The sequence below is a fragment of the Fistularia commersonii genome, chromosome 14 (assembly GCF_037954325.1).
Source record: "Fistularia commersonii isolate RoL2024-O1a breed Wild chromosome 14, RoL_Fcom_v1.0, whole genome shotgun sequence".
NCBI classification, from domain to species: Eukaryota; Metazoa; Chordata; class Actinopteri; order Syngnathiformes; family Fistulariidae; genus Fistularia; species Fistularia commersonii.
Window position 1 is genome coordinate 607,139 of NC_141297.1, and position 27,640 is coordinate 634,778.

Genomic DNA, 27,640 nt, shown 5'->3' on the forward strand with positions numbered 1-27,640 from the left:
CATGGAGGCTCCACACAGGAAGGAACCCTGTGGGAATCCAAGCAGGGACCTTCTGGCTGTGAGGAGGTGCTGACCTCTGCACTGTTTATATAATCATATTGTTCACAATGTTTTGTGTGTGTGTGTGTGTGTGCGCATGCATACATACCTTTTTTCCAACCAAATATCAGACATGGCATCCAGACTGCAGAATACTATTTTCCAGTGGTCATTACATTTCTATTTAACTGCTGGAACTGAAAAAGCAGCAGAATCATCAGGAGTTGTATTTCCAGGCCTTCTGTTTCTGGGGCTTTTCTTCCAGAGGCGGCAGCCGGACGTCCTCCACCTCCTCTCGGCCGGTGAGGTGCGTGCCGTTCGACCCGGCTGCGCTCGGAGTGTGTGCTAAGTGTGGAAATAAAAGCGCGCATTCACCACGGACACATTTATTGCCGCCGTAAAGACGAGTCTTTGCAACCCTCTGCCCCGACAACGAAACACAGCAGCACCTGCAGCCAGAGAGCTGCAGAGGAGCATCTCATGGACTTGACCTCAGCGCAGAGTGTGTGTGAGACACTGAGCAGCACGGAGGAGGCTGCTCTGAACATCAAGAACAAGCCATTGACAATTTCTGACCTTATAAATTCCTCCCTTCTTTTATCACAGAATGCTGAGCCGAACACTGGAATCCTGAGCGCCGTGTGTGTGTGTGTGTGTGTGTGTGTGTGTGTGTGTGTGTGTGTGTGTGTGTGTGTGTGTGTCAGAGTTCTGACTGCACTCCCATTTCCGCTCAAAGAATCTTCCGGGTTTCTTTAGATGGGTGTGTGATTGGCCTTCAGGCCGTCGCTGAATCTTCTTGTTCACTTGCTCACAGCTCCATGTTGGACCTTGACCTTCTGGAAGTGGGAGGTGACGTTCACGCCTTCCAGGTGAGACGTGGACTCTGGACGTGGTGTGGGTGGATCAGGAGACGGAGCAGTTTTTGTCCTTGTCCTTGGCGCCCAGACTGTGGGCCCTCCTCCTCCTCAGGCTGCCCCTGAGGCCCCGGTCCCTCCGCGGCTGGTCTTCGGGGTCCGAGTCCCGGTCCTGCTGGGGCCGGGCTTCCCGGAGCTGCGGGGGCAGAGGGATGGGCTGCCCCAGGAAGAAGCCCTCCTCCTCCGAGTCCGAGGAGGAGGAGCAGGTGGAGCAGGACTCGTCGTGCGAGCGGAGCCCCGGCCGGAGGCTCGGCGAGGAGCGGGGGTCTCGGGGCGCCCCCCCAGCAGGGTCCGACGGGGGCCGGCTTCGGGTCCGCCCTCGCCGCCGGCTGCGCTGGAAGGACGAAGCTCCGTCTGAAGACCACACAAACCCCCCCCGCGGTTAGTTCGCCATCCGGAGGAGAACGGAGGTCTGGGAGAAGCTCTTCTCACCCAGGAGATCCAGCTGTGGTTTGGTGTCTCTCTGAAGGTTCGTCCTTCTTTCCGCTTCGCCGCCGTCCTCCAGGTTCTCCGGGCCGACCCGCGGCTCCTCCTCGTCCTCCTCGTCCTCCTCGTCCTCCTCGTCCACGGAGTAGCTGCTGCTGATGGGCTCTCTGAAGCTGACCCTGGCGGTGCCGCTGCGAGCCGGAGGGCTGGAGGGTCTGTCGTCGGGTCCGGGGCGGCTCGGCGGAGGAGAATCCTGGACCATCAGGTCGCGGGACTTGACGGGCAGCGGAGGCGGGAGGCTGTTTGGCGTGAGGGGCGGGGCTTCGGGGGAGGGCGGGGCTTTCTGGAGAGGAAACACTGGAGAGCGGAGAAAAGGTGAATCAAAGGACTCGAACCGCCTTCTACCTTCATTCTGGTCAGATGGAGACGTCTCCCGGAAGCTCGGACTCCACCTTGCATGACCTGGTTGGTCCTCTCCACCCAGTGCCGCCGGTCTTTGGCCGTAGATGTTCCTCTGGAGGTCGGACCCGGGCTTCGGCGGGCCTGAGGACCGCCGGCCGGAGCTTTGACGGCGCGGTCGGCCGGCAGGAGGCTGTCGCGCGGGAGGTCGCTCGGCCAGGAGGGTCCGAGGCCGTTCCCCAGATGGATGTGCGGAAGAGGCGAGTAGGTCCCGCGCTGGAGAGGACGGCCACGGGCGGACGGGAGGCCGTTTCGAACCGGGGCGGTGCAGAGGGATCCTACGAGAAGAAGAGCGACGTAAAAGAAAAATATCGGAGGAGATCTTCCGGGTGTGGAGGTGGAGAGCAGTTGTGGTGTCTGGTTTGGATACGCTGAGGAGGAGACAGGAGCCACAGCTGGAGGCGGCAGAGATGGAGATGTGGAGATGATGGAGAAGATCGGGAAGGAGTCCGTCAGAGGGACGGCACGTGGTAGATGTTAAACTGAGACGGCTCGGACAGAGGAGGGACGGAGAAGATCCCGGCAGAAGGATGCTGGGGTTGGAGGGAAGTCTAGAGGAAGACCAGCGAGGAGCTTTATGGGCGGAGGGGAAGAGGACAGGCTGGATGCAGGCAGGTGATTGGCCGCCCGGGCGATGGAGGCAGACGATTGGCTGCGGCGACAGGACGGAGGAAAAGGAGAAGAAGGAGAAGAACTTTCAGGTTGATTCCAGACGCCGTCCTGAAAAGCAGGTCTTCCGTTTCCACCGAGCAGAGAACCACCTGGTGTCTCCGCCCGTAGGAGATGCAGGTGTGGTTTGAGGCGGCGTCTGCTCACCTCTGCTTCCCGCCGCCGCCGCCGCCCCGTCGCCGTCCTTCGCCGGCGCCCCGTCTGGGAGGAGGCCCTCTGGTGGCTGCAGCGGGGAAGTGCAGCGAAGGTGCTGGAACTTCTCTGGCGTCCCGCAGCGGTGCAGCGGCGGCGGCGCCCGGCCCTGCGTGGCGGAGTCGCAGGAGTCGTAGTTGTCGGGATCTTCGCCCAGCGAGCAGGAGCGGGAGCAGAAGATGAGGCCGGCGCGGGGCAGGAAGGGGCGCCCCAGCAGGGGCAGCCGGCAGCGGGCGCAGCAGAAGCACGACTCGGCGGCGTGCCAGCGCCGACCCTCGTAGGTCATCTGGCCCTGATCCACGCCTGCGGGACACGCGGGTGAGAAGACGGAAAACGGCGGCGCTTCGGCGCGCACGTCTCGGCGGTACCTATGTGTTCTCCGCAGGCGTCGCAGTGCTCGGCGTACAGGGCCTGGTAGCAGCGGCAGCAGAAAGGACGGCTCTCCCTCATGATGTAGCGGCGGCCGCCCAGCGCCGCCTCGCACTCGAAGCAGCAGAAGTGCTTCATGTGCCAGTACCGGCCCTCCGCCTCCGTGCACTCCTCCGCCAGGATGATCTGAGACCAGCAGGGACACCGACAGAAGAAGCGTCAAGGCGATGCTGAGGATTTGGGCTTAACACCCCCCCTTCCTCCCTCCTCCCCATGTGGGTCGGGCGCCGCGCCGCCATTGGTCAAACATGATGGATAATCTTTTAAGACACTGAGGAAGCAGAAGACAGAGGGAGAGGAGAGGACCTGGGCTGATGGATGACCTTCACAGCAGTGTGTGTGTGTGTGTGTGTGTGTGTGTGTGTGTGTGTGTGTGTGTGTGTGTGTGTGTGTGTGTGTGTGTGAAAGGAGATACTTGTCTGCCTGGACACCACTGACACTCTGCACCTGAGCTCTGGATTCATTGGTTTGTGATGTTCTTGTTGACCTCCATGTCTGTAGGAGGTCCAGCTGTTCCCGGTATGCTTCGACACGCCCGCTAATAAAGGTTATTATTCAGACCGTCCATCCACCCTGAGCGTTCCCAGTCCGGCCCAGAGTGTGTCCTGGATCTTCTCGTTGTGGTGGGACCTCCTGACCTCATGGAGCTCCTCCCACGGCTCTACTCCGAGCTCTTCCTGGATGAAGGTGCTCCTCACCCAGACGCCCCGAGGGACAAACTCCTCTTAGGCTCCTGTATCCGTGATCTTTGGCTCTCCGACCTCCGGCGAAGGTCAGGATCAACGGTAGATCCAGACCCTCGTGATAAGACCGCCTGTTTCCCTGGGTGCAGTGGTATCAAGCGCAGAAGAAGTCCATCTACAGCAAAGACCACGGAAGCCCTCGTGGAGGAGCTCCCGGCCCGAGATGGAGTGAAGCTCGATCCCGCGGACAGAGTGAGGAGACGAACGGGAGAAGGAGCGGAGGACGCTCCGTGAGAAGGTCACCTCGTCGCAGGCCTGGCAGCGAGGCTTCAGCCTCTCGGCGTGGTGCCGCCCGCAGTAGATCTGGCCGTCCTGGTAGAAGTAGATGAGGTCCACCAGCAGCTCGCCGCAGGAGGCGCACTGGAAGCACTGCGGGTGCCAGCAGCTGCCGCGGCCCGCACGGCCGGCGAACACCGCCAGGTCACCGCCGCAGATCTGACCGCCGCACTGGAGGAGAGAGCGGCCGTCAGGAAGGTCCAGGTTTCTCCTGGAGGACCTGCTGAAGACGCACCTGCTGGCAGACGCCGCCCGTCATGGTGACCGGGAAGAGACGGACCGAACCGCGACCGAGGTTCTCACGCTTCCTCTGCTGGCTGAACTCACGCAGCTCCTTCTTCTCCTCCTCGTCCAGGGAGCTACAGTACTGAGGCTGACACACACACACACACACACACACACACACACACACACACACACACACACCACACACCACACACCACACACCACACACACACACAAGGAGGAGGAGGGTCAATGATCTGGTGAGCTTTGCCTCCATTGTGTGTAAGTTGTCTTTTGCATGTGTTTGTGGCTCGCTCTTTGTTTGTGTGTGTGTGTGTGTGTGTGTGTGTGTGTGTGTGTGTGTGTGTGTGTCACCTCGCTGTCGTGTGCAGGTAGCTGGTGCAGCAGCTGTCTGATGCGGTGTTTCTCCCCGGGGCTGTTGACGTACGGGACCTGCTCCTCCGGCAGGCAGCTGAAGTACTGGTACACCTGGAGGGGGGGGGGGCGTCGTCATGGAGACAAGGATCTGTTCACCGGCTGCTGTCAATCACACACTCTGGACAGCATCAGACCCCGTGTGTGTGTGTGTGTGATGGATGGGCCAATACGTTGAACAAGTGTGTTTGCTCTTGCTCTCTGCTTGCATGGGGGGTTTCTGTGTGTGTGTGTGTGTGTGTGTGTGTGTGTGTGTGTGTGTGTGTGTGTCCCACCTGCTCGGGCTTGAGTCCCGGTGGCACCCAGGCGTACTCCTCCGAGGCGCAGCCCGAGTCATCGTCAGAGATGGAGTGCCGCTGGAAGTCCGACACCAGCTTGGTCATCATCTTCTCCAGCTGGCCGCGCACGGCGTGCTCCTCTCGCACACACTTGCAGTGCACGCAGATCTTCCTGCAGGGACGGAGACGACCTCAACGCTTCATACATATATGGATATAAGTGTCCACAGAAACATATAGATGGCGTGTTTGGATTGTTCCAAAAACGGCGGGCGGCGGTCGTCACGCTCACAGGCAGGAAATGAGGTCACGGCCCCGAGCCCGCCGCAATCTGCTAAGACGGGAGGAAATAATCTGCCCCCGCCCCGTCGTCCCAGCCCCCCCCGCATCTGGCGAGGGGGCGGGGCTTCACTTCCAGGTGGAAGTGTGTGTGTGTGTTTCAGCGTGACGGCGTGTCGGACCTGGAGAGGCAGCGTCACACCAGTAGATCCCTGCGGACGTTGCATAACGGCCTGCCAGCTGGTACTTGTGGCTCAAGTTCACAAAGGCACAAAGCTGCTTTATTCACTCACACACACACACACACACACACACACACACACACACACACACACACACAGAAACCCCCCATGCAAGCAGAGAGCAAGAGCAAACACACTTGTTCAACGTATTGGCCCATCCATCACTCTCTCACACACACACACACACACACAGACACACACACACACACTCACACACACACACGCACACACACTGCTGGGGGCCACAGGTGGAGCTGAAGTCGTTTGTTAGCAGGAGCAGAAACGCCGGCGCTGGACGGCTTTGAGCGCGTGGAGCAGGCGGCAAACAAACACAACAAACACACAAACTAACTAAACTAAATAAAAATATCATTATAATAATACTGATAATGGAGATGATCATGACAACACTACTTATAATATCATATTACTGATAATGATGCTAAGAGAAATAATAACAATTATAAAAGACTGATAAAGATAATACATCATTATTATTATTATTATTATTATTATTATAGTAGGACTATAATAATAATGACACTGATAATAATGCCGATGGCAATAATAATAATGCCATTATAATGCAAATAATAAAGCAAATAATAATAATAATGCATAACAATGCAAATGAAAAATATAATATGTATAATATGTACGTGTATTTGCAGTCCCTATGTCCTCTATTGTAAGTCGCTTTGGATAAAAGCATCTGCCAAATGCAATGTAATGTAATGTAATGTAATGTAATAATACTATGATGACTATAATAATAATGATACTGATAATAACGCTAATGGTAATAATAATAATAATAATAATAATAATGCAAATGACAACTATAATACTATGATGACTATAATAATAATGATACTGATAATGATGATAATAGTATAGATAACCAATAACAATGATAATAATGATATTATTATTGATAGTGATAATGTTGATAACGTTGTTAATTTCCCCCCCACCCTGCCGGCTCCTGAGGCTCTTCATGGTCAGCCAGCTCAGCTTGGACCAGAGCTGTGTGAGGCTGGAACCCCACCTCCATGCTCCTGGAGCTGAACCCCACCTTTGGCTGGAGGTGTAATTAGCTCGGCCGCAGGGATTTTCAACCATTTCAATTTTGTTGAGCGGCCAGATTAACGGTGGCACTTCTCCTCTAAATCCCAAACTGACCTGAGTTTGACCAGAGCCTCTGGTGCCCAGCTGCCCCTCGACGCCAGGCGGGGGCGGGGGGGGGGGGAGCACCTGCTCGACCTTCATATCTTCTCTCACTACATCCATAAATCTTCTCTTTGGTCTTCCTCCAGACCTCTTGCCTGGCAGCTCCAACTCCAGCATCCGTCTACCAATATATTCTCTATCCCTCCTCTGTCCATGACCCAACCATCTCAGTCTGGCTTCTCTGACCTTCTCTCCAAAACATCTCACATGTGCTGTTCCTCTGATAGACTCATTCCTGATCCTCTCCATCCTGGTCACTCCCAAAGAGAACCTCAACATCTTCATCTCTGCAACTTCTAGTTCTGCCAGCTGTCTTTTGGTCATTGGAACAGTTTCTAGTCCAAACATCATCTCTGGTCTCACCACTGTCTCCTCCAGCTTTCCTTTCATTCTGGCTGAAAGTCTTCTATCTCTTCGTACCCCTGACACTTTTCTCCACCCATTCCAGCCTGGTTGAACCCGTCTCTTCACCTCTTTTCCACACTGTCCATTTCTCTGGACTGTTGACCCCAAGTATCTTAAATCCTCCAGCTTCTTGATCTCCACTCCCTGTAGCCTCACCGTTCACCCGAGTTCCTCTCATTCACACACATATATTCTGTCTTGTTGCGACTAACTTTCATTCCTCTCCTTTCCAGAGCATACCTACCCCTCTCTAGGTTTTCCTCTACCTGTTGTCTGCTCTCACTACAGATCACGATGTCATCCTCAAACATCATGGTCCATGGAGATTCCTGTCTAACCTCATCTGTCAGCCTATCCATCACCATTGCGAACAAGAAGGGGCTCAGAGCTGATCCCTGATGCAGTCCCACCTCCACCTTGAACTTCTCTGTTACCCCTACAGCACACCGTACCAGTGTCTCACAGCTAGCATACATGTCCTGCACCAGTCTAACATACTTCTCTGCCACTCCAGACTTCCTCATACAATACCAGAGCTCCTCTCTTGGCACCCTGTCATATGCTTTTTCCAGGTCTACAAAAACACAAACCAGCTCCCTCTGGCCTTCTCTGTACTTTTCTATTAGCATTCTAAACCCAAACACTGCATCTGTAGTACTCTTCCTAGGCATGAAGCCATACTGCTGTTCATAAATGCTGACTTCTGCTCTCCGTCTAGTTTCCACTACTCTTTCCCATAACTTCATTGTATGTCAACTTTATCCCTCTATAGTTGCCACAATTCTGCACATCCCCTTTATTCTTAAAATGTGTACATATACTCAGTGTAGAAATGCAGTATGTGCATGTGTACACATACGCACAGTGTATATATGTAGTATGGACAGCGAGTGTGTGTGTATATATACACACATACATGTATATATGCAGTATAGACATGCGTAGATATATTCACAATGTGTATATATATATATACACACACACACACACACACACATCCATACACATTTGTATATATACACACACAATATGTTGAGTGTATATCTATCTATATATATATATAGATAGATATACACACACATGTGTATATACACAGTACGTTCAGTAGTAATATATACATGTGGATGTAGAAAACATGTAACATGTACATGTATATGTGTACACATACACTATGTCCAGTGCGTGCACACACACACACACACACACACACACACACACACACACACACACATACATATACAGTATACATTCTATCTATTGCAGGGATATGTATCCCAGCATGTATGGTGTGTGTTAGTGTGTGTGAGGTGTGTCAGTGTGTGTGTCGGTGTGTGTGAGGATTGATGTGTTCCTGGGCGCGGTGGTCCTGCCGTGCACAGATCTTCTCCTCCTTGTGTGTGTGAGGAGGAGGAAGATGGAGTCTGGCTGGACAGCCGTGATGGTGATGCAGACATGGTGGCTCCACATGTGGCAGGAGCTCCTCAGAGGAGCTTCACTTCAGCAGAAGGTTCAGACGCCCGGCGCTGAACCTGCGCTTTCACTTCCTAAAACCCGGACGACCTCAGATACAAACTGCACGGCGGTTTCTGACCTTCGGCCAAAGATTAAATTCCAGGAACGTCGGACGTTGTTGGGCCGTCAGGTGTTTTCCAGGGCGAGGCCCACAGAGGAACCAGGTCTCAGAAGAAGGTCCGCCCTGACCCTCTCTGCTAAATGTGACTTCCTTCTTCACCTGAATCTGTCATGACACCCCGTCAAGGTCAGCCAGGTTCCCTCCCTCCTCCTGCAGCAGGACCTCCTCCTGCAGCAGGACCTCCTCCAGCAGCAGGACCTCCTCCTGCAGCAGGACCTCCTCCTGCAGCAGGACCTCCTTCCTATGTGGTACCTTCTCTGTCTGCACAGCCCTTTTCAACGTCTCCACCCTCCTCTGATAGTGCGCTCAAACAAAAGACGTCACACACACACACACACACACACACACACACACACACACACACACACACACACACACACACACACACACACACACACACACACACACACACACACACACACACCACACACAGTGACTTTCTTCTACTTTTCCATGAAGGTTGCTGGTTCACTCCACCTACCAAGGAGATCTCATCAGAGCTACTGAAATCCACCTTCTTCTTCTTCTTCTTCTTCTTCTGGTCCTCAGCAGAAGGTCACCTGCTGGCTCTGGTTGCTCTGACTCAGAAGCATCTGCTGCAGATCTCCATCCATCCAGTGATGCCTCGCGTGTTTGTCGTCATGTGATCTTGACAAAACATCTCACGTCTTCGTTCCATCTCCTCTGACTCCAGTCAGAGCCTGGAGATGGATCTCAGTGGGAGAAGGACCTTCTGCTGTGACTGCAAGCTCCGCTACTGTGAAAGTAGCCCATGTCGATGTTTGCTTGTAGAACATGGACTGAACCATCAGCAGATGGGACGAAGGTGTGTGTTGGTGTACATCGAGCACCTTCTCCGGATCCTTCTCCTGTCCAGCCCGTCCTCATGAGAGTGCCGTTGGACTTCAAGGCTGCTGAGAAGCCGCAGAAGGTGTGAAGACCTCTTATGGCTTGATGGTGCCATCTGCTCGGGGTTCTACACAAAGAGGTTCTGGACCACGGACAAACAGATGTTGGACTCTGGAGCAGCTGTGAGTCCTCGTAAGATCTGCTGGGAGAAACTTCTTCTTCTTCTCCTTTGGTCTTTTCCCTTCGGGGTCTCCACAGTGAATCCACCTTCTCCATCTCACCCTGTCCTCAGGATCCTCCTCTCACACCGACTACCTTCATATCCTCTCTCAGGACGTCCATCAACCTTCTTCTTGGTCCAATTCCAGCATCCGTCTAGCAATATATTCTCTATCCCTCCTCTGTCCATGACCCGAACATCTCAGTCTGGCTTCTCTGACCTTCTCTCCAAAACATCTAACATGTGAGACAGATGGTCCAAAGACTCCCAGACGGATGAGCTGCTGCTGGGAGACCTTCTGGGGCGCCGCCAAGGGACCCGGGGGGTCAGAGGTCACTGACTGGCACCATCTGCCCCCTCTGGACCACAAATACCAGGATGAAGATGGACCTTCTCCCTCCTGGCCGGCGGGAGCAGCAGAGCACCATCTTCTCAGCTGGAGAAGGCATGACTCCAAGCCGGGCTCCTGGAGATGGACGCCCAAACATCTCAAGCGTTTAGTCGCCCTCATGTCCGCGGTCTTCTGGGAGAGGATCTCAGAAGGCCTTTTCTCCTCTGCTCATGCTCTCACTCCACCAGAAGACCTCCACGAGCCCAGGCTGCCTGAGAAGCCTCGCTGGAGGTGGAGCTCCACACACATGTTCTGGATTACTGAACCCGAGCAGGAGGAGATACAGTTACACTCTGGCTGCCACATTCTTCTGCCGGGACGGCCGACGCAGGAACTTCAGCTTCTCCTCTGCCTTCATGGAGGCGTCCAGGAAGCCTGCAGGATCTCAGCGATGGATCGCCGAGCAGAAAGGAGGAAGGACCGGTGTGTGTGTGTGTGTGTGTGTGTGTGTGTGTGTGTGTGTGTGTGTGTGTGTGTCAGGGGTCACTATCACAGCAGTAAGGTCTAATCTGATTAGTGTGACTGACAGGATTAGACGGAACAAGAGGCCCAACCAGCTGCAGACACACTGAAGGACTGGAGTGTGTGTGTGTGTGTGTGTGTGTGTGTGTGTGTGTGTGTGTGTGTGTGTGTGTGTGTGTGTGTGTGTGTGTGTGTGTGTCAGAGCCCCCCCCTCCATACACACACACACACACACACACAGCCCTATTAAACACGAGAAGCAGTGTGGAGCACCTCAGCTACCAGAGGTTGGCTGGTCTTCTCCAGCTTTCCTCCACCACCACTTGCAACCTGCCTGCACATCATGTTCCTCCACATCTTCTCCATCCTGGACCAATCAGAGGTCCACATATGGAGACCTCCATATTCACCCTCTCAGTCACACGTCTGGACAATGTAGGGTCTCCACTGAACCTCCATCATGTATTTGGACGGTGGGAGGAACCTGGAGAACCCTGAGGAACCCCAGCAGACACAGGGAGAACATGGAGACTCCACACAGGAAGTCCCTGGTGGGAAGACAACCTTCTAACTATGAAGTGGAGGAGCCAACCTCCGCTTCACCGTACCTCCTGCCCGACCATCAGCGACTAGATTTAGTTTGGTTTTCTTCATCCTTTAGCGCCAAGAACCCAAAGGTGTCTGAGGACTCCATGTTCTCAGCGCAGCGGTGGATGGTCAGGTGACCTTCAGCCACAGAGTTGCCCTGGAGATGTTGCTCGGTTGGCTGACCCGGTCCTTCCGCTGGTGGCCGACCAAGACGGTCACTAGATGTGACCCGTCCCGTCATATCTAGTGAAGCCAACTCTGGCCTAGAAGGCGTCCTCTGTAGGACGCTGTCCACCTTCAAAACACCTCCTGGCGCGGTCAGTCGTGCGCGGCGGCTCACCGACGTCCATCCGCTCCGGCACTATTTTTACCACGGCGGGTCAAGATGATCTCCTCGGCGCATCAGAAGGGCTTTTTCAGTCCGTTTAGCCTGATTTCAGGGTTTAACTCACACTCGCCACATGTTGCGGGCCGACGCCTGGTAATCTGCCCGCGGCGCAGGCCTTCTGTTTTCCTACAGAAGATGACCGCCGCCCTGGGAGATTAACGCGCCGATGAGACTGCGGATCTCCGGCCATTAATGCGTATCTGCCTTCCTCGGACGTCCGCGCACCCGACCGGGCGAAGCTGGTTTTCGGCGGCCCGGCTGACGTCCTGAACTGCAGCCCAAACTTCTTCAGCTCTTTGGAAATGACCAAGTCAGAGGGCTCTTCCTGCTACTAAGATGCCAGACATACATGTACTACATGTACCGGATGCAGTCCCACCTCCACCTTGAACTTCTCTGTTACCCCTACAGCACACCGTACCAGTGTCTCACAGCGAGCATACATGTCCTGCACCAGTCTATCATACTTCTCTGCCACTCCAGACTTCCTCATACAATACCAGAGCTCCTCTCTTGGCACCCTGTCATATGCTTTTTCTAGGTCTACAAAAACACAATGCGCTCCCTCTGGCCTTCTCTGTACTTTTCTATTAGCATTCTCAACACAAATACTGCATCTGTAGTACTCTTTCTAGGCATGAAGCCATACTGCTGTTCACAAATGCTGACTTCTGCTCTCAGTCTAGTTTCCACCACTCTTTCCCGTAACTTCATTGTATGGCTCATCAACTTTATCCCTCTGTAGTTGCCGCAATTCTGCACATCCCCTTTATTCTTAAAATGTGTACCTCCTCATGCGCCAAGGAGATCATCCTGACCGCGCCAGGAGGTATTTTGAAAGCGGACAGCGTCCTACAGAGGACGCCTTCTAGGCCAGAGTTGGCTTCACTAGATGTGACGGGACGTAAACCCGTGTGTCTGTGGAGCTTCTCAGTAAATTCTACTCCAGATCTTCTTGTTGTTGCAACCAGACTTGAATTTGATGATTTACCCTTTATCAATCCCTGGCTGTCTGCAGTGAAGCCATCATGGATGAAGCGTGAGGGGAGCAGCCAGGGCTTCAGAGTCTTGCTCAACAACACTCGGAGGAGCCGAGAATCCAACCGGGAACGTTCGTTTCCAAAGAAAATGCCTCGACCTCCTCCTCGATGACTTGAGGATGTTTCAGCCCTCATCCCAGAGGCGTCCTCGCTTCTGATGAGCCGCGGGGAGTTTCCCAAGATAACTGCCAAGGTTTGGGCGGGTCCAGGCTACGGTCGCTTGTTACGCGAACGGAAGAGTTGATCTGCCAATCGAGAAGATCAAACCCAGAGAGCGTCTTTGTCGTTTCTTTCTCTGCTTCAGAAAGAAAGACTACAACTTGGCGCCACTGAGGCTCCGGCTTCTGTCACTGCAACTGCTGGAAAACTCCAACAGATGAAACAGAACTGAACCACGGGATTCGTGCGGTCGTGTTAACGTGGTAGTCTTTGTCAAACGTCCAAAAACGCCGCTCCACGTTTCCTTTCTTGGGAACAGCATGTGGAGGATGACATGGTGAAGAAGAACTTCTCCTGGTCCACGAGAAGGGGCTGAGGTTTCACCTTCTTCAAACTCCCAGAAATCACTTTTTAGCCTTTATAAGTTTGTGAAAAGGAAAACTGGAAGACCAGATGTTAGCGTGGCTGCCCCGGACGCCAATCAGGTGGCCGACGCCATGCTCATCCCCATCTTATCCACCAACACCTTTTGATCACACACACACACACACACACACACACACTCTGTACTGCTGAGGCGCCTCATTTCAAAGCAGCGGTTCAATATTCAAAACACTGTTGCTATGGTTACAAGACTAGAACATCACTGACCCCAAGGAAGCGAACAGATGCCTTGCAAGGTCAAGTTCAGCGCAGCTACAAAAAAATATGTGTGTGAGAAAATCAGCCGGAAGCTGAAGCTGGATGTGAGCCGCCCTCCTGGCCACGCAGAGGAACCCCTGAGGAAACATCTACACCGTGTCGCGGCGGTGGAAGGTCTTACCTCCAGCCATGGAGACGGAAGCCGGGGCAGCGATCTCCACAGCGCAGGCAGGGCTGCCCTCCGTCCAGCTCCTCTTCCTCCTGAAGACCACAAACACCAGCTTCAGCTCTACAGGCTTCCTTCGGGACGCCGCAGGAAACCAAGCGGCAGCAGCATCACGCCAGGAGACCGACCTTCTCCTGGTGACACTCCAGCAGAAGGCTGCAGCCACGACGTGCACGGATTACCGCGTCACACATGGCCTCCAATATGTACACACACACACACACACACACACATCAAAATCCATCATTAACATGGCACGATAAGCCAACTGGAGCTGGTAGAGATGGAAACCATGAGAGCAAAGAGGATGATCGTGAACATCTGGAGCTCCGAGTAAACAAACAAACAAACAGCTTTGATATTTAGATACAGTCACAACCAAGATAACTCATCCTGGAACACTGTGAAGAAGAAGAAGTCTTCCAGAGGAGAAGAAGCCTTCCTCAGCCTGAAGGAAAAGGGGGAAACCATGAAGGTTTTGGAGACCCCAACGCCGTGGAGAATGAGTGGAGCAAGCTGAAGATCAGGGAGGTGGTGAAGGAGCACCTCAGACCTGAAGGCCACTTCTAGTTCAAGTGGAAATAAAAGTTGACAAAGTCTTTATTCCCCCACGCAGACGCCTCGTGGCCTCCTGGTCTCCTGGTCTCCTGGTCTCCTGGTCTCCTGGTCTCCTGGGAGGAGCCACAAATACTTGCTGGATGAATAAGAGCCACTTGAAGTGAAATCTGGCAGGAGATTGAAGAATGTGGGGTTTGGCTGCATGTCAAGAGCATCTTCACAGGATGGAAGATCACGTCTCCAACACAGCAGCTGCAGGAGCAGGACTTCCCCGATCTCATTCCACAAACTTCCTTCTCGGATGCCAGACAAGCGCAGCAGAGGAACGGCGGCGGCGGCGGCGGCACTAAGCCCCGCCCCCGGCGGCGGCACTAAGCTCCGCCCCCGGCCGAGACGGCGGCTAGATAATATCACTCTGAAAATGTGTGCTGAGAGGCTCCGCCCCTAAAAACACAACACCTCCCATCTCACCTCGTAACCATACTCTCCACTCAGCAAGTGTGTGTGTGTGTGTGTGTGTGTGTGTGTGTGTGTGTGTGTGTGGAGATGAGAGGAAGGAAGCAGCCACAGGATGAGAGCTGCACCCTTTCCCTCTTCCTTCTGCAGCTCCACCACCCACTGTCTCCTGGAGCTACCACAACAAGCACAGGTTTGCAAACACACACACACACACACACACACACACACACACACACACACACACACACCGCTGTGATCAAACATCTCCGCCATCGTCCCTCAGCTCCTCGCCGTGGATCCGATGCGAGGGAGGGCAGAGCGGTGTAACGTGGAGGTACCTGTGTGTACCTGCTCAGCCACGCATGGATCACACACACACACACACACACACACACACACACACACACACACACACACACACACACACACACACACACACACACACACACACACACACACACACACACACACACACACAGATTTACCCGCGGGATAATAAGTATTTATGATTCTGGATTCTCCACCACGATCTTCTCTCTGCGCCACCGCTGGCGTCTGCAGGCTCCTCAGGTTCTCGGAGGCCTTCACATCATTAGCTTGCTCCTCGTGGTCCAAAGAGCATTTGTTGTTTGTTTTGAGGAGCTCCGTCCTGGTATCTCGTCACGCCGCTGAAACATTCGACGGGGTTTTTAATTGGGACACGAACAAGTTTGTCCAGAAGGGAGGAACGATGCAACGTCTGCTCCGGAGGCCTGAGGCGTGCCGGGCCGAACCGGCTCTGCAGGTCCCGGCGAGATCGGATCCGGAGGCTTCGAGAAGCCGAGAAGCCGAGAAGGGACGGCCTCAGGAGGAGAACCTTTGGAGATAGCGGCCCTCCTGGAGGTGGTCACGCTACCGGAGGCTGATCCTCGTCTCATCCCACGGAGACAACCGGGCTTCAGTCAGATGTTCTTCAGTTCTAGCGGAGGAGGCAGGTGAGGTTGGGGTCTTCAAGCGGAGACCAAGTCCGGTTGTCACCACGAGGACCGAGAAGCTCCTCAGATGATCAGATGATACCTGAGGGTACTGATGGTGGGTGTAAGGTCCAGATCTATAAGCGTTCCTTTAAATTAAATTAAGATCGACGACTCTTGATCACGGAGTGTGAAGCCCTTTAGAGGTGGAGTCCATCAGTGGGACATGAAGATCCAATCACCACCCAGTGGGGTTTGTTTTCATTCATCTCGACAAGGTGACATCTACGCGGCGTTCCCTTTAAACACACGTCTGGAGTCGAGGGCCCGCCGTCTGAACTTGTCCTCCGGCGTTTGGAGACCCGAAGGTGGGACCCCAAACACCAAACATGTTTTTGGTGTCGGGTTCAGGAGCGCAGCCGGCGCCGCACGCTAGCAGAGCCGCACGCTAGCGGAGCCGCACGCTAGCGGAGCCGCACGCTAGCGGAGCCGCACGCTAGCAGAGCCGCCCAGCAGCCGGCGGGAAGGACCTCTTTGAAGGCATGCCAGCGTGTCATCTGATAGGATTAGACGTTTTGTAAACTCTTCTCAGGATCAGAAGTGAGCCGGGGACCTTCTGGCGGGCTCATCGCCCACCTCCAGGCCGGAGGTGGCTGAGAACAAAGAGCAGGAGAGCCTGATCGCCCACTTCCGGGTCGGTCACCTCATCAAATAGCTTCTGATTAGCTTTGATGCTCCAGAAGATCTCCAGCCACCTGGAGATCACACCGTCTCACTTCTGCGTCTGACTTCTTTGTGTCGTCACTAAGCAAACACATGGTGGACCATCCACCACACGCCTCCAGGAGGTGGAGGAGCACCTCAGGGCACCGTCTCCACCCCCCTCTCAGTCACACACCAACGAATGAGCCTCTCAGAAGACCCTTCCCAACAAGTCCACTTTACAACCAGGCCTCGGAACCACAGATGGTTCTATCTAGGAGGTTCCATCGAGGCAACAGATGCTGGCCAGAACCTCCCTTGTGGTTCGGGTCCATGTTTGCATCAGGTCTCCTCGGCATCAGAAGATCCTCGACCCCATCAGGTCACGTAGTCAACGGAAATATCTAAGCGCCTCCTCCCTCTGGAGTTTTCTTTGTATGCTAAGAAACCAGGAACCGGGACCTTCTGGTCACTTCCAAGCGAGGTTCCTCGTCTATTCCTTGTCACAATAACGGAGTCGTCCATGTGGAGACCAGCGGGTCTCCTGCGGGTTTCCTTTCAGCGTCCCACAAAAGATAATGCGTCAGGCTCGCGGCCCGACAACGAGGTTTGCCTTTTGTGCCTCCGAGGGAGGGAGCGCCTGTCAGCTGAGGCGCCGCGAGGAAGGTAAACAGGACATTCAAGTGCACCTTCACCTTCACCTCCTATCAGTTCCTGTGTTGACACAAAGGTACCGTAGAGCAGAACCGTGTGGCCGAGATGACGGCCGAACGGGCTTTCTGCCGCGGCTACCACCGAGCGACCGCAGAACATCAGCTCAGAAGGTCATCATGGCGAACGGCCGAGGGCCGAAACGGTCCACTCTCAAAGGGTCACACGTTAACAGGGGGTCAGAGGTCGCGGCCGTCGCTGCAACGGCTATCAAAACAGAGAGTCCTCGGGCCGGCGCCGCCTCCACGCTCTTTATCTGCGCCGGGCTGCCAGCGAGCGGGCCGGGGGTACCATGGTAAGAGCTAGCTTCTAGCGTCAGAGCTAGCTTCTAGCGTCAGAGCTCTTCTAGCGTCAGAGCTAGCTTCTAGCGTCAGAGCTAGCTTCTAGCGTCAGAGCTCTTCTAGCGTCAGAGCTAGCTTCTAGCGTCAGAGCTCTTCTAGCGTCAGAGCTAGCTTCTAGCGTCAGAGCTAGCTTCTAGCGTCAGAGCTAGCTTCTAGCGTCAGAGCTAGCTCACTTCTTCAGAGGAGGCTTCTGGATGAGAGAGAACAGTTCCAGGCGTTGAGCAGGTCGCCCAGCGGCTGAGGGTCAACACTGAAGGCAGAGCTTCATCCCGTCTCCTTGGAGAGGCGAAGGAGCGTCGGCCGATGGAAACACTCCACCTTCTCGCCGGGATGATAATCCGGCCTGGGATTAGCAGGACGCTGCTGCTGTTTCTTAACAAACATCTCGTTTACGTTTAATCCCGGCAGATATGACCTGAGATATGACCTACTCCGAGCCCGTCCTCGTGGAAGAACTTCCCCAAACGCAATCGTTATTCTCCAACGTCTCCTCTCTCCGCCCTCTAAGCCGACGGTGCGACGCTTCCGGAAGGTGTTGCTTCAATAAAGAGTCCGACCACGCGGCCGTGGGTGTAACTCCATCCCCAAACTCACTTTTCCCCAGCCGGCGTAATGGGCCGACGGCTGAAATATTGATGGGCATCATGAATACTCCGGCGTCCTGGTGGCAGCAGGTGTGTGAGAATACACACCTGCACAGATTTAAGGTGGACCGGAGGTTTGCCGTGGATTCCCCACTCTGGGAATCATTCATTCATTCGCCGTCTATACGCCGGTACGAGACCTGCGGCCGTCCACACGTCTGGACCACGTAGGGTCCCCGGTGAACCTCCCGCTGTGTTTGGACTGTGGAGGAACCTGTAGGAACCTGGAGGAACCTGGAGGAACCTGAAGGAACCCCACGAGGACCAGAGAGAACACAGAGGCTCCACGTGAGAAGGCACCTGACACTCTGCCGCCCCGAAAACCATCTCCTGTCGGGTGCCCATCGGCCTGAATCACAGGCCTCCGGGTCTAGGTCCAGGTCTAGGTCCGGATCTAGGTCCGGGTCTAGGTCCAGATCTAGGTCTGGGTCAAGGTCTAGGTCCGGATCTAGGTCCGGGTCTAGGTCCAGGTCTAGGGTGCGGGGTGTCTGGGCTCAGCAGGATCTCCTCCCCGCACAACCCTGCCATGCCCGTTGCCATGCCGACGCGTTAAAAGACAACAATGATTAAAAAAAAGAAAAAGTAACAGAAGCAGAGAGCAACATGTTTCAGGTTACACTTACACACACACACACACACACGCGCAGACGCATATACACACACACACACACACACACACACACACACACACACACACACACACTTTCCCAGGTAACAGTGTGTGACGCAGCGCCCCCCCACTGCCTCACCTGGGGGCAGAAAGCGTGAACGGCAGCTGAGGAGCAGGACTTGTACCTTCACGCCAAAGTAACACTAGAAATACTAAGTACACTCGGTCCGGCTCTGGGTCCCGTCCGGGTCCGGGTCCGGGTCCGGATCCGGGCGCTCCGAACAAAAGCCCAGGTTCCCGCGGACGGAAAAAACAGTAACTTGTTCCAAGTTTCTTCGGCCGCGAAAAGTCCGAGTCGCTCTCAAGCCGTCAAAAGCCGTCGTCGCTCCGCGGCTCGGAGGTTCGGTCGGCGGCAGCTTACCGGGCGCGGGGAGCGCCGCTTCCTGGAGCCGCGCGGGAACATGGATCCGGTCCGGGCGTCCTCCGACGGTTCCCTCGGACCTCCGGACTTCCGGCCCCCCCAACCCCTCCGCCCACCTGGACCGAGACCACTTCCGGTCTGTTTTTGGACTCCAAACAGGAGTCCGGTTCGGTTCCCGGGCCCCGCCGGCGGCCTCCCGGTGCGTCCCGCTGCCTCCCGGTGCCTCCCGGTGCGTCCCGCCGCGTCCGGATCCGTCGGTGTGTCAAAGTAAAAGACCGGAAGTGGTTCGGACCTTTTATTTTGAAGGTTTGCGTGTCGGCGCCTGAACGCATCGTGCGCGTTCACGTCCACCCGAACTTCTCCTGGAGGTCCGACCCCGCTCGGGGGGGTGAAGTCCAAACGTGCGCGGTTACCGTGCACGTTTCGGAGTCCTGGCGCCAGGCGTTACTTCTGGCTGAAGTTACGTTACCTCTGGATGACGTCACCAGCCGCTCACCTGGACTTCGATCCCCGCGCTGATCTCCTCCCGGGTGTCCCGTTCTCCTCCGAGCCTTCCCGCATCCGCAATGTTCCGGGAGCGATGAAATCGGTAAATCGATCGATCGATCGATCCGTTCCCGATGCCCGATTGGCCGTTCAAAGCGGATGTGCTGCCATCTAGTGGCCGCTCGGCAGAATGCAGCGCAGGTCCGACAGAAAGTCAAGGGACTTTTTTTCTTAACCTTTGACCTCCGTCTGTGTGTCGATATTTAACGTCGATCTAAATAACAACAGAAATAGAATTTCCATCTGACGGTCCGTCCGTCCGCCGAATTCACCTCTGAAAGTCGACTCCTGGTTTGAGAAGGACCTGCGCGTGGATCAGACCTCAGATCTACCCACCTCGCACACAAAAACCACAGCTTTCTGTCGGCATGGCGACGGCTTTTATTTACCCAAAGCACCACATGCTGATCTTTGAAATGATAAAATGCAGACTTCTTGAAAAGCATGTTAGAAAAAACAGTAAGGCGGTTTTTTGTTTTGTTTTTTTTGGGGTGAGGAGGGAGGCTTCACCACATGTCAATAATCATATTCGGACGGCAAGTGAAACGTCTTAACTGACCGCGAGACGGAGTGTGAACCTGAGCTGGGATGGAGAAGACGGCCCCGTTACGGCCGCTCACGCGACAAACTAAAGGGTTAAAACTAATGAAACTATTGAAACTAATGAAACGGATGTCACTCCTGAGTTATTGGCCGCATGGCTCACCAGAGCCGCCACATTTGGCGCCGCATAATGTCAGCCAAACACAACCTGAAGGCCTTTTTGGGCGTTTGAGTGGGGTCGGTTAGAGGGGGAGGAGGAGGGCGGAGGAGGCCGATGAGGCGCTTGAACAACGTGAATAAGGCACAGTTTGGACCTGAACGGCTGAGAAGACAGAAAAGCACTGCATCCAGTGCGCGTTAATAATTGTGTTATTCCACCACGTGCTTCCAGAGTCCCACCCGAAGACCCCCGACCCTTCGCATTTCCCTTTTTCTAATGGTTAGTGGCGCGCCGAGGTCGGAGAGGTTCTCCCGGCGCAGATGTTCCCTCTCCGCGGCTCCGGTCGACGACCTCTCGGAGAAGACATGTTGTCCGGTCGCGACATCCGGTGGCCCGGGTTCGAAACTGAGCCGCTCCTCCTCCTCCTCCTCCGTCAGGTCTCGTCCGGTATCTGCTCGCTCCTGCGCCAACCACCTCCTTCTCCGTCGACGTGGTCCACTGGATGTCGGGGGCGGGCGGCGGGGTTAGACCTTGTCGTCTGCAGGAAGAGGCTAAAAGTTAGCGCCGGGCCGGGACCTCCTCCTTCTCCTGATCCGGGACCTTCGGACGGAGGCGGGCTCTCACCGACGGCGGCGGCCGAGTGCTGACTGGCGCCCTTCATCTGCAGGTAGATGGTGTAGGTGTCGTAGGCGAAGAGCGCGGCGGCGAGCAGACCGAACACCTGGAGGACAACGAGTCGGAGTAGAAGGTCACGACGGGGTGGCCTCGACCTTCTGAGCGGGACATTCGCCGAAACGTTTTAAAAATAGGGACTAAATCCGAGTCTGACGAGGCATCGGAAGGACTTTCTCGGGAAGGATCTTCTGAGAGCGAGCTGTGAAGGCCGCCAGAGAAGAAGCCGTACTGACCCCTCCGGCGATGACGGCGCTGTCGCTGCCGCTGCCGCCTCTGATCACGCAGATGAGCGAGGTGATGAGGTAGATCAGCGCTCCGGTCGCGGCCCTGAAGAAGTCCTGCAGACAGACGGCAGACGGAGGGGATGAAGACGGCGAGGACGGCGAGGAGGAGCTCAAGAGGCGGCCGAGGCACTTACGCTCCAGATCCAGCTGATCATCTTGAACTGCTTGTCCAGGTCCATCATGAAGATGAAGAAGAAGATGATGGCGAAGACCATCTCGGTGACGGCGGCGGCGATGTAGCCTCCATAAGTGGAGGCGGCGTAGCAGATGAGGACGATGAGACTGATGATCTGCGAAGAGGAGGAGAGACGTTACCGGTAACCACCGCATCCCATGGATTCATGAATCCTCGGAGATGTTCCAGAAAATGTTCCTGACACAATGTGGGCTCATAGAATACCAGCTATACAGTAGAATTAGGAGTTCTCCTCATTCTCAGAGGCTCAGAGGATGTTCTGCCCAGATCTGAGCAGGATGAGCCTGCAACCCAACAACCCCAGCGAGGTGTGCAAGTGGTGGACTGGTGTGTGAAGACACGGAGAAGTGGTTGTGTGTGAGATACAGTGATGGAGAGCATTGTCCAGGAGAAGGTGGGAGATGTTTTAGGGGGAACCTGGACGGACGTGGCATTGAAGAGTTGCTAGAAGCCGGTCGAGGACGGTTAGAGGTTTTAAAAAGGAGCGGCTTCACTCCGTCCACACAGAAAGTTACATTTAGCATAGCATTGTAGCATGAAGGGGGAGCCAGTGAGGATGTTATTTATAAAGTGCATTGTTCTCGTTCAAAACGTGGCTCCAAAACCAAGGTCTGGAACAGATTCATTGCGTTTCGATTCATTTTAACAGGGAAATTGAATTTGACAAAGGAGCAGGTTGAGTTAGAGCTCGGTTTCCACTCCTCAGGGAACCACAAACACCTTTGTGTCGTGGACGTTTGTCTGCTGAGTCCACACCGACCACTTCCCTCTGCGACTTAGACCACAGGATGTCTTGTGCAACCGTTCCCTCCGTCCCTCCCGCCGCCGTGTACGCCTCCTTCCCTCCAGATCCTCTCCCGCCTCCCGACGACGTCCACCGGTCGTTCTTTGGTCTCCAGGACCTTCAGCGCACATGCTGGCCACCCTCGGCTCGCCGAGCAAGGCTCCGCTCCTTCAGACGTTTAGCGAGAGGACGTTCTGACGGAGGGGAAGACGACCTCCGTCTGCTGAGGAGCTCCAACATGACCAGCACAGCACAATGAAGAAGTACAAGAGCGGTTCCTTCATCATGCACGTGCACACACACACACACACACAGGCACACACACGCACACACACAGCCCTGTCACAACATGGGAGTGGGTTTCTTCATCAAGATATAACACAATGTGGTGCTTTGTCAGTCTAGATACGCAACAAACACACACACACACACACACACACACACACACACACACACACACACACACACACATACAAACACCCCTTTGGTGACCGCAAATCCTGCTGCAAAGTACTTTCGCAGCTTTATAATTTATTTTTCTACACAGTTTGAAGATGTGAACCCGGACAGAGCGTCCCTGTTGGCGGTGTTACAGTGCCAGGGTGTGTGTGAGTGTGTGTGAGTGTGTGTCTGTGTGTGTGTGTGTGTGTGTGTGTGTGTGCAGCCGCAGCACAAAGCAGTGTGTGTCACTTCTCTGCCAGCAGCTGCACTCAGGAGGCCTTTCTGAGGGAGGAGGTCCGGTCCAGCGGTGCAGCCGGTCCTCCTCGCCCGGGTGCAGTTCTGGTCCTCGCCAGCAGGGGGCGCCTGCGAGCGCAACGCAGGGTTCTTCCAGGAAGGCGATAAAAGGTGGCGTCTACCTTGGAAGTCAAAGGCCCCGCGTCTCACGGGATTGTTTCGAGGCCGATCCGCCTTCCACGGACTTCAACGTGGGCCAGAACAATGGAGGCGGCGCCCGGCGGCGCGGCAGGCGTGCCATGGCTTTGTCAGGAGCAGCCTAGATGTTTGTGAGCCGCTGGACATGATGGCGTTTCCTTCTCACACACACTTAGCGCTCCGTATGGAATCACTGCAGTGTAAATGATCCACGCATGACGTAACGGGCCGGACGCCGCCGCATCTGTCACCCCCCCCCCCCCCCCCCCACGCTCGCAACTGTTCCACAAACAGGGCTCTGGGGCGGCGCCCGTCGTGGAGGCTGGCACATCGCCGCACAAAGGAGGCTCTATGGGGACGAGGCCGGGGCGCCGGATTCCCCGGGAACAAGGCGGGTTCTGAGACGGCCGAGCGGCGAGGAGCTCCTCGCAATGTGCCGCGCTTTCGAAGCCACCGGAGGGAAAGCGTCGACAACGGATGTCTAATTATAGTCAGCAGATACACGAGCCGGGGGCCGGCCCCCCCGAGGCCCCCCGAGGCCCGCCGAGGCTCGCCGCCCCAAACACCAACGGTTGCTAGGGAAGTCGCTCGCAACGCCGGGCCTTTTTTTCACCATCTCCTGTGGCGGGCCGAGGCCTGCGCCGTGTGTGCTCACTAGAAGAACGGAAAATATTGTGCAGCGCGGGTTTCACCCGTCTTACTCACCCTTTCCCCTCACGCTGGGGTTTTACCCTCCTTCTACAATTCAACCCTTTTTTTTTTTCTCCCCGCCCCCGATTTGAAATAGTAGAATGGTTTTGCGGGGGCGGGGCGGGGCGGGGACGGCGTCGGGCCCGCGGACGTTCTGCCCGTCCCAGAACACTCCCACCGGCTGCGGTGCCAAGGAATGGAGGGAAAGCTGGAGTGCCTGGGCGTGGGACTGACGGACTGAGGGACTGACCAGGCACATAGAAACATGCTCATGTATGGTCATGCCTGACAGACACATAGAAGAAAACACACTCTCTCTCTCTCACACACACACACACACACACACACACACACTTCTGACAGTCAAAACAGCAAAGAAGCAAATTAAGATGCTGTTAGTCATGAGATGAAGAGAGAGATCCATTTATGTGTGATTAGTGGACACAAGATGACTTTTAATACCTTAATATATATATATATATATATATATATATATATACTTAATGTTGTTAAATATTTTTCCATTACATTTTTTTCACATTTCACATTTTTTCCATCATATTTTTCACTGCCTCGACACGATTCGGTAGTTTTTATAATCTGCCAGGAAAATCGAAAAATAATTTGTCATGGTTTGGAGTTAAGAGTTTGTAGAGATTTTACTTCTTTTTTTTCAGTAAACTGCTAAGGAATGATCGCACACACACACACACACACACACAATTGATCGCGTGGCATTATAAGGTAGACGTCGGCCTCATCCTCGCTATGAAAGCTGTCACTTGACCGACAGTCGGTCAAATCTGACCTTTTCTGACACAAACGTCACTGCGCATGTGAACATAGCGGCGTGTCCTAGCAAGCTAGCAGGTTAGCCTCAGACCGTTCATAAAAACGACGACGTCTTCCCTCTGAAAAGTGAGCTCAGAAGGAGAAAGATGAAGGAACTCAAATCCCAGCTGTCGTTTTTCTCCCAGCTAACTTCATCTAAGCTGCTGAATCCATTCAAGTCATCAGAAGAAGGTATTTACCAAAAAAGTAGTCTGTTATAGTGTGTCATCAGGGTTCATGCAGTTATGCAAGATCCACAAACATTTATTGTGTTGCGTAAACTCTGTTGATATATCAATAAATATTATTATTTTTAGCTGAGCTGGATCATTTTCACGTGTTCATTTGAAAAGTAGCTCACAAAGTGTGGAACCCGTGATTTAAGCGATATGTTTCTGCCATGGAGGCTGTTATGGAAGCGGTTTCCTCTCCCACCGGCCATAATGAGCGCAGATGATCACCTCCTTCCTGCACCACTTCCTCTGTCCACTCCCAGCTTGTAAACCAACTGGTGCTTTCACATCTCAGATGGCTTCCGTCAGCATTAATGACGGCGTGGATGGGTTTCGGAGGAGAAGGGTCGTGACTCGGAGGGTCTCGGTTGCCGGGGCCGACGTTGGCGCTCGGCCCGGAATTCCCCCGCGGCATCCGGGGGGCGTTCCAACGCCACCGAGACGGACGTCCGCGGAGATACGGCTCGCGCTTCCATCTGGTACAAACTCCCGACGCAGTGACTCACGTTCTGAGCCGACACGCCGCGGCCGAAAGCAAACAACGGCATGAGCGGGAACCCTGATAACCTTCCACGGAAAGATCCATTTTAAGTTTGTTCAGACACGACTGGAGCGGGACAACCGTTAAATATTGACGTTCTACAACAAAATGCATTTCTTTTTCCAGCGCGTTCGTCCGCCGCCGTCTTCATTCGGCCTGTTTTTCACCCTGGCGTCTCCGCTCACACCCTTTCAACAGCAAAGTAACGCCGTGGCTGCGCAGGAAACTGGTTTCCTGCCTATGCAAATGACAACGCTTGTTTGAATCCTTGAAAATAACCTCGCTTTCTTTATCGGTTCGCACGTCTCGGCGCTTCGAGCGCGGCTTCCTGCCGCCCCGTTGCCACGGACTCTTAGAGCCGGGAAATCGCTTCTTCTTCACCGCCCGGATACGGTAATTGCCACTGGTGAAAACAAAAAAAAAAACACAACACGGCAACTTCCCTTGTTGCCCCTGGCAACCAGTGTTTTTGTGCTGATTTTCCAAGCGTGGCTCAGGCTGGGGGAGGTTAGCGGAGTACTAGCATGACTGCACGGTGGAAAATCACAACAACAACTAAATGTGTGGAGGTGTTGCTGCCACAACATATTGATATTGGTGGCAAACACACACACACACACACACACACACACACACACACACACAGGTATGAAAGGATGTCATCAGTTGTGAATTCTATCCAAGCCCGTCTAGTAAGCAGTGTTCAGCTGTGTGTGGGGGGGACTTTTCATGCTGCCCCCACACACACACACACACACACACACACACACACACCTCCATTCATCAGGAAGAAATAAGATCCTGGGTCTTTGGGGGTCTTTGGGTGTCCGAACAGGAAAACCAGTGGATTTAGAGTTCATTCGTCCACCTGAAGCGCCGCCGCCGGTTTGTTATGTTTGTGGCCTCGGCGAGAAGGGCGTCGCTCGCTCTGCAGAGGCACGGCGTCTCCTTACAAATAATATATATTTATCTATGACTGTAAATTCTTGCTGATAGACTGGGTTTATCGCCCGGCTCTACAAATAGCAGGAAGCCCGGGGCGATGAGCGGGAGAGCTTTACGCCGGGCCGAGCCGTGACCTTTCCGGCCCGGCGGCGCTCAGCATTTGGCTCTTCGGTGTCAAATGAGAAAAACGGCGGAGCACAAGTGACAGGTGGAAACCCTTAACCTCTGCCCAGGATCTGCCACATGCTTCTCATTCCACACACACACACACACACACACACACACACACACATGTGTATACACACGTCTGTTCCAGGAGACCTGATTCTGCAGATGCCAAGATCTGAACTCCCAGGGAGGAATTAGACAGGAAGGTGTGGAAACGACAAAAGCAACGTGATGTTAGTGATGCAGCTGGTGAACACCGAGCAGGACAACGAGCAGGAGTGAAAGCAGAGCGCAGAGAAGGACGGAAACACCAAATAAAGTCAGTTCCACGGCGCACAAACAGATACCTGTCCGATGAGCGGCTAGCCTGCATTAGCATCCTAAAAGTGGACCCCGACGGGAAAGACGATGTGTTTTCTCGCGGCCGGCGAGGTGGTTTATGACCTTCGGTGCATTTTAATTGACTTTAAACCGTTATAAACCACGAATAACGTCCGATCGCTAACTTTCCCGGCGCTCCGTGAACTCACGATCTCCGCGGCCAGGATGGAGCCCTTCTGGGTCCGCACGTAGCTCTTGAACCGGTCCGGGTAGCTGGTCCCGGCGCCGGGGGAGTCCGCCATTCTGCGAGCGACGGTCGGTGGGCGAGTCGGTCCCCGGTTCGAGTGAGTCGGTTCGGCGGCGGCGGAGCTGTGAGATGGACGGGGAGGTGGCGGCGGGAGGTGGCGGCGGGGCGGCTGCGGGGCTGCGGGGCGCTGGCTCTGACTGAAGCCGAGCGGGAAGGGGCGGGGCTAAAGGGAAAGGGGCGTGGCTTGATGTTTGGGGGCGGGGCTACCACGGGCGTGCTGCCTTCAGGGGAGGCTCGGACAATCCAAGACCCGTTTGGCTGGATAACTCGAGCTGCTGCTGGAGGATTTCTGGAACTTAGGGTCA

The 27,640-nt window shown here is 54.6% G+C and overlaps 2 protein-coding genes across 3 annotated transcripts; both read right to left on the reverse strand.

Moving 5' to 3' along the window:
- Positions 1 to 409: 409 nt before the first annotated feature.
- Positions 410 to 19,492, reverse strand: prickle3 (prickle homolog 3). Of its 2 annotated transcripts, none has more exons than XM_086159088.1 (11): positions 19,239 to 19,492; positions 13,795 to 13,874; positions 5,083 to 5,257; positions 4,748 to 4,861; positions 4,383 to 4,520; positions 4,115 to 4,318; positions 3,068 to 3,254; positions 2,655 to 3,002; positions 1,832 to 2,116; positions 1,386 to 1,736; positions 410 to 1,307 (listed from the first exon to the last, which is right to left on the reverse strand). In XM_086159088.1, exons 1-11 carry the CDS (start codon positions 19,278 to 19,280, stop codon positions 943 to 945), a joined length of 2,289 nt encoding a protein of 762 aa, XP_086015214.1. In that variant the 5' UTR covers positions 19,281 to 19,492; the 3' UTR covers positions 410 to 942. The 2 variants fall into 2 exon arrangements, with proteins under 2 accessions (XP_086015214.1, XP_086015215.1); XM_086159089.1 differs by having other exon boundaries at positions 18,957 to 19,492.
- A 657-nt stretch (positions 19,493 to 20,149) lies between these two features.
- On the reverse strand, positions 20,150 to 27,469 carry plp2b (proteolipid protein 2b). Its single transcript, XM_086159109.1, has 5 exons — positions 27,238 to 27,469; positions 21,581 to 21,736; positions 21,396 to 21,500; positions 21,112 to 21,208; positions 20,150 to 21,025 (listed from the first exon to the last, which is right to left on the reverse strand). The coding sequence occupies exons 1-5, from the start codon at positions 27,328 to 27,330 to the stop codon at positions 21,012 to 21,014; spliced, it is 465 nt and encodes a 154-aa protein (XP_086015235.1). The 5' UTR covers positions 27,331 to 27,469; the 3' UTR covers positions 20,150 to 21,011.
- Positions 27,470 to 27,640: the final 171 nt, after the last annotated feature.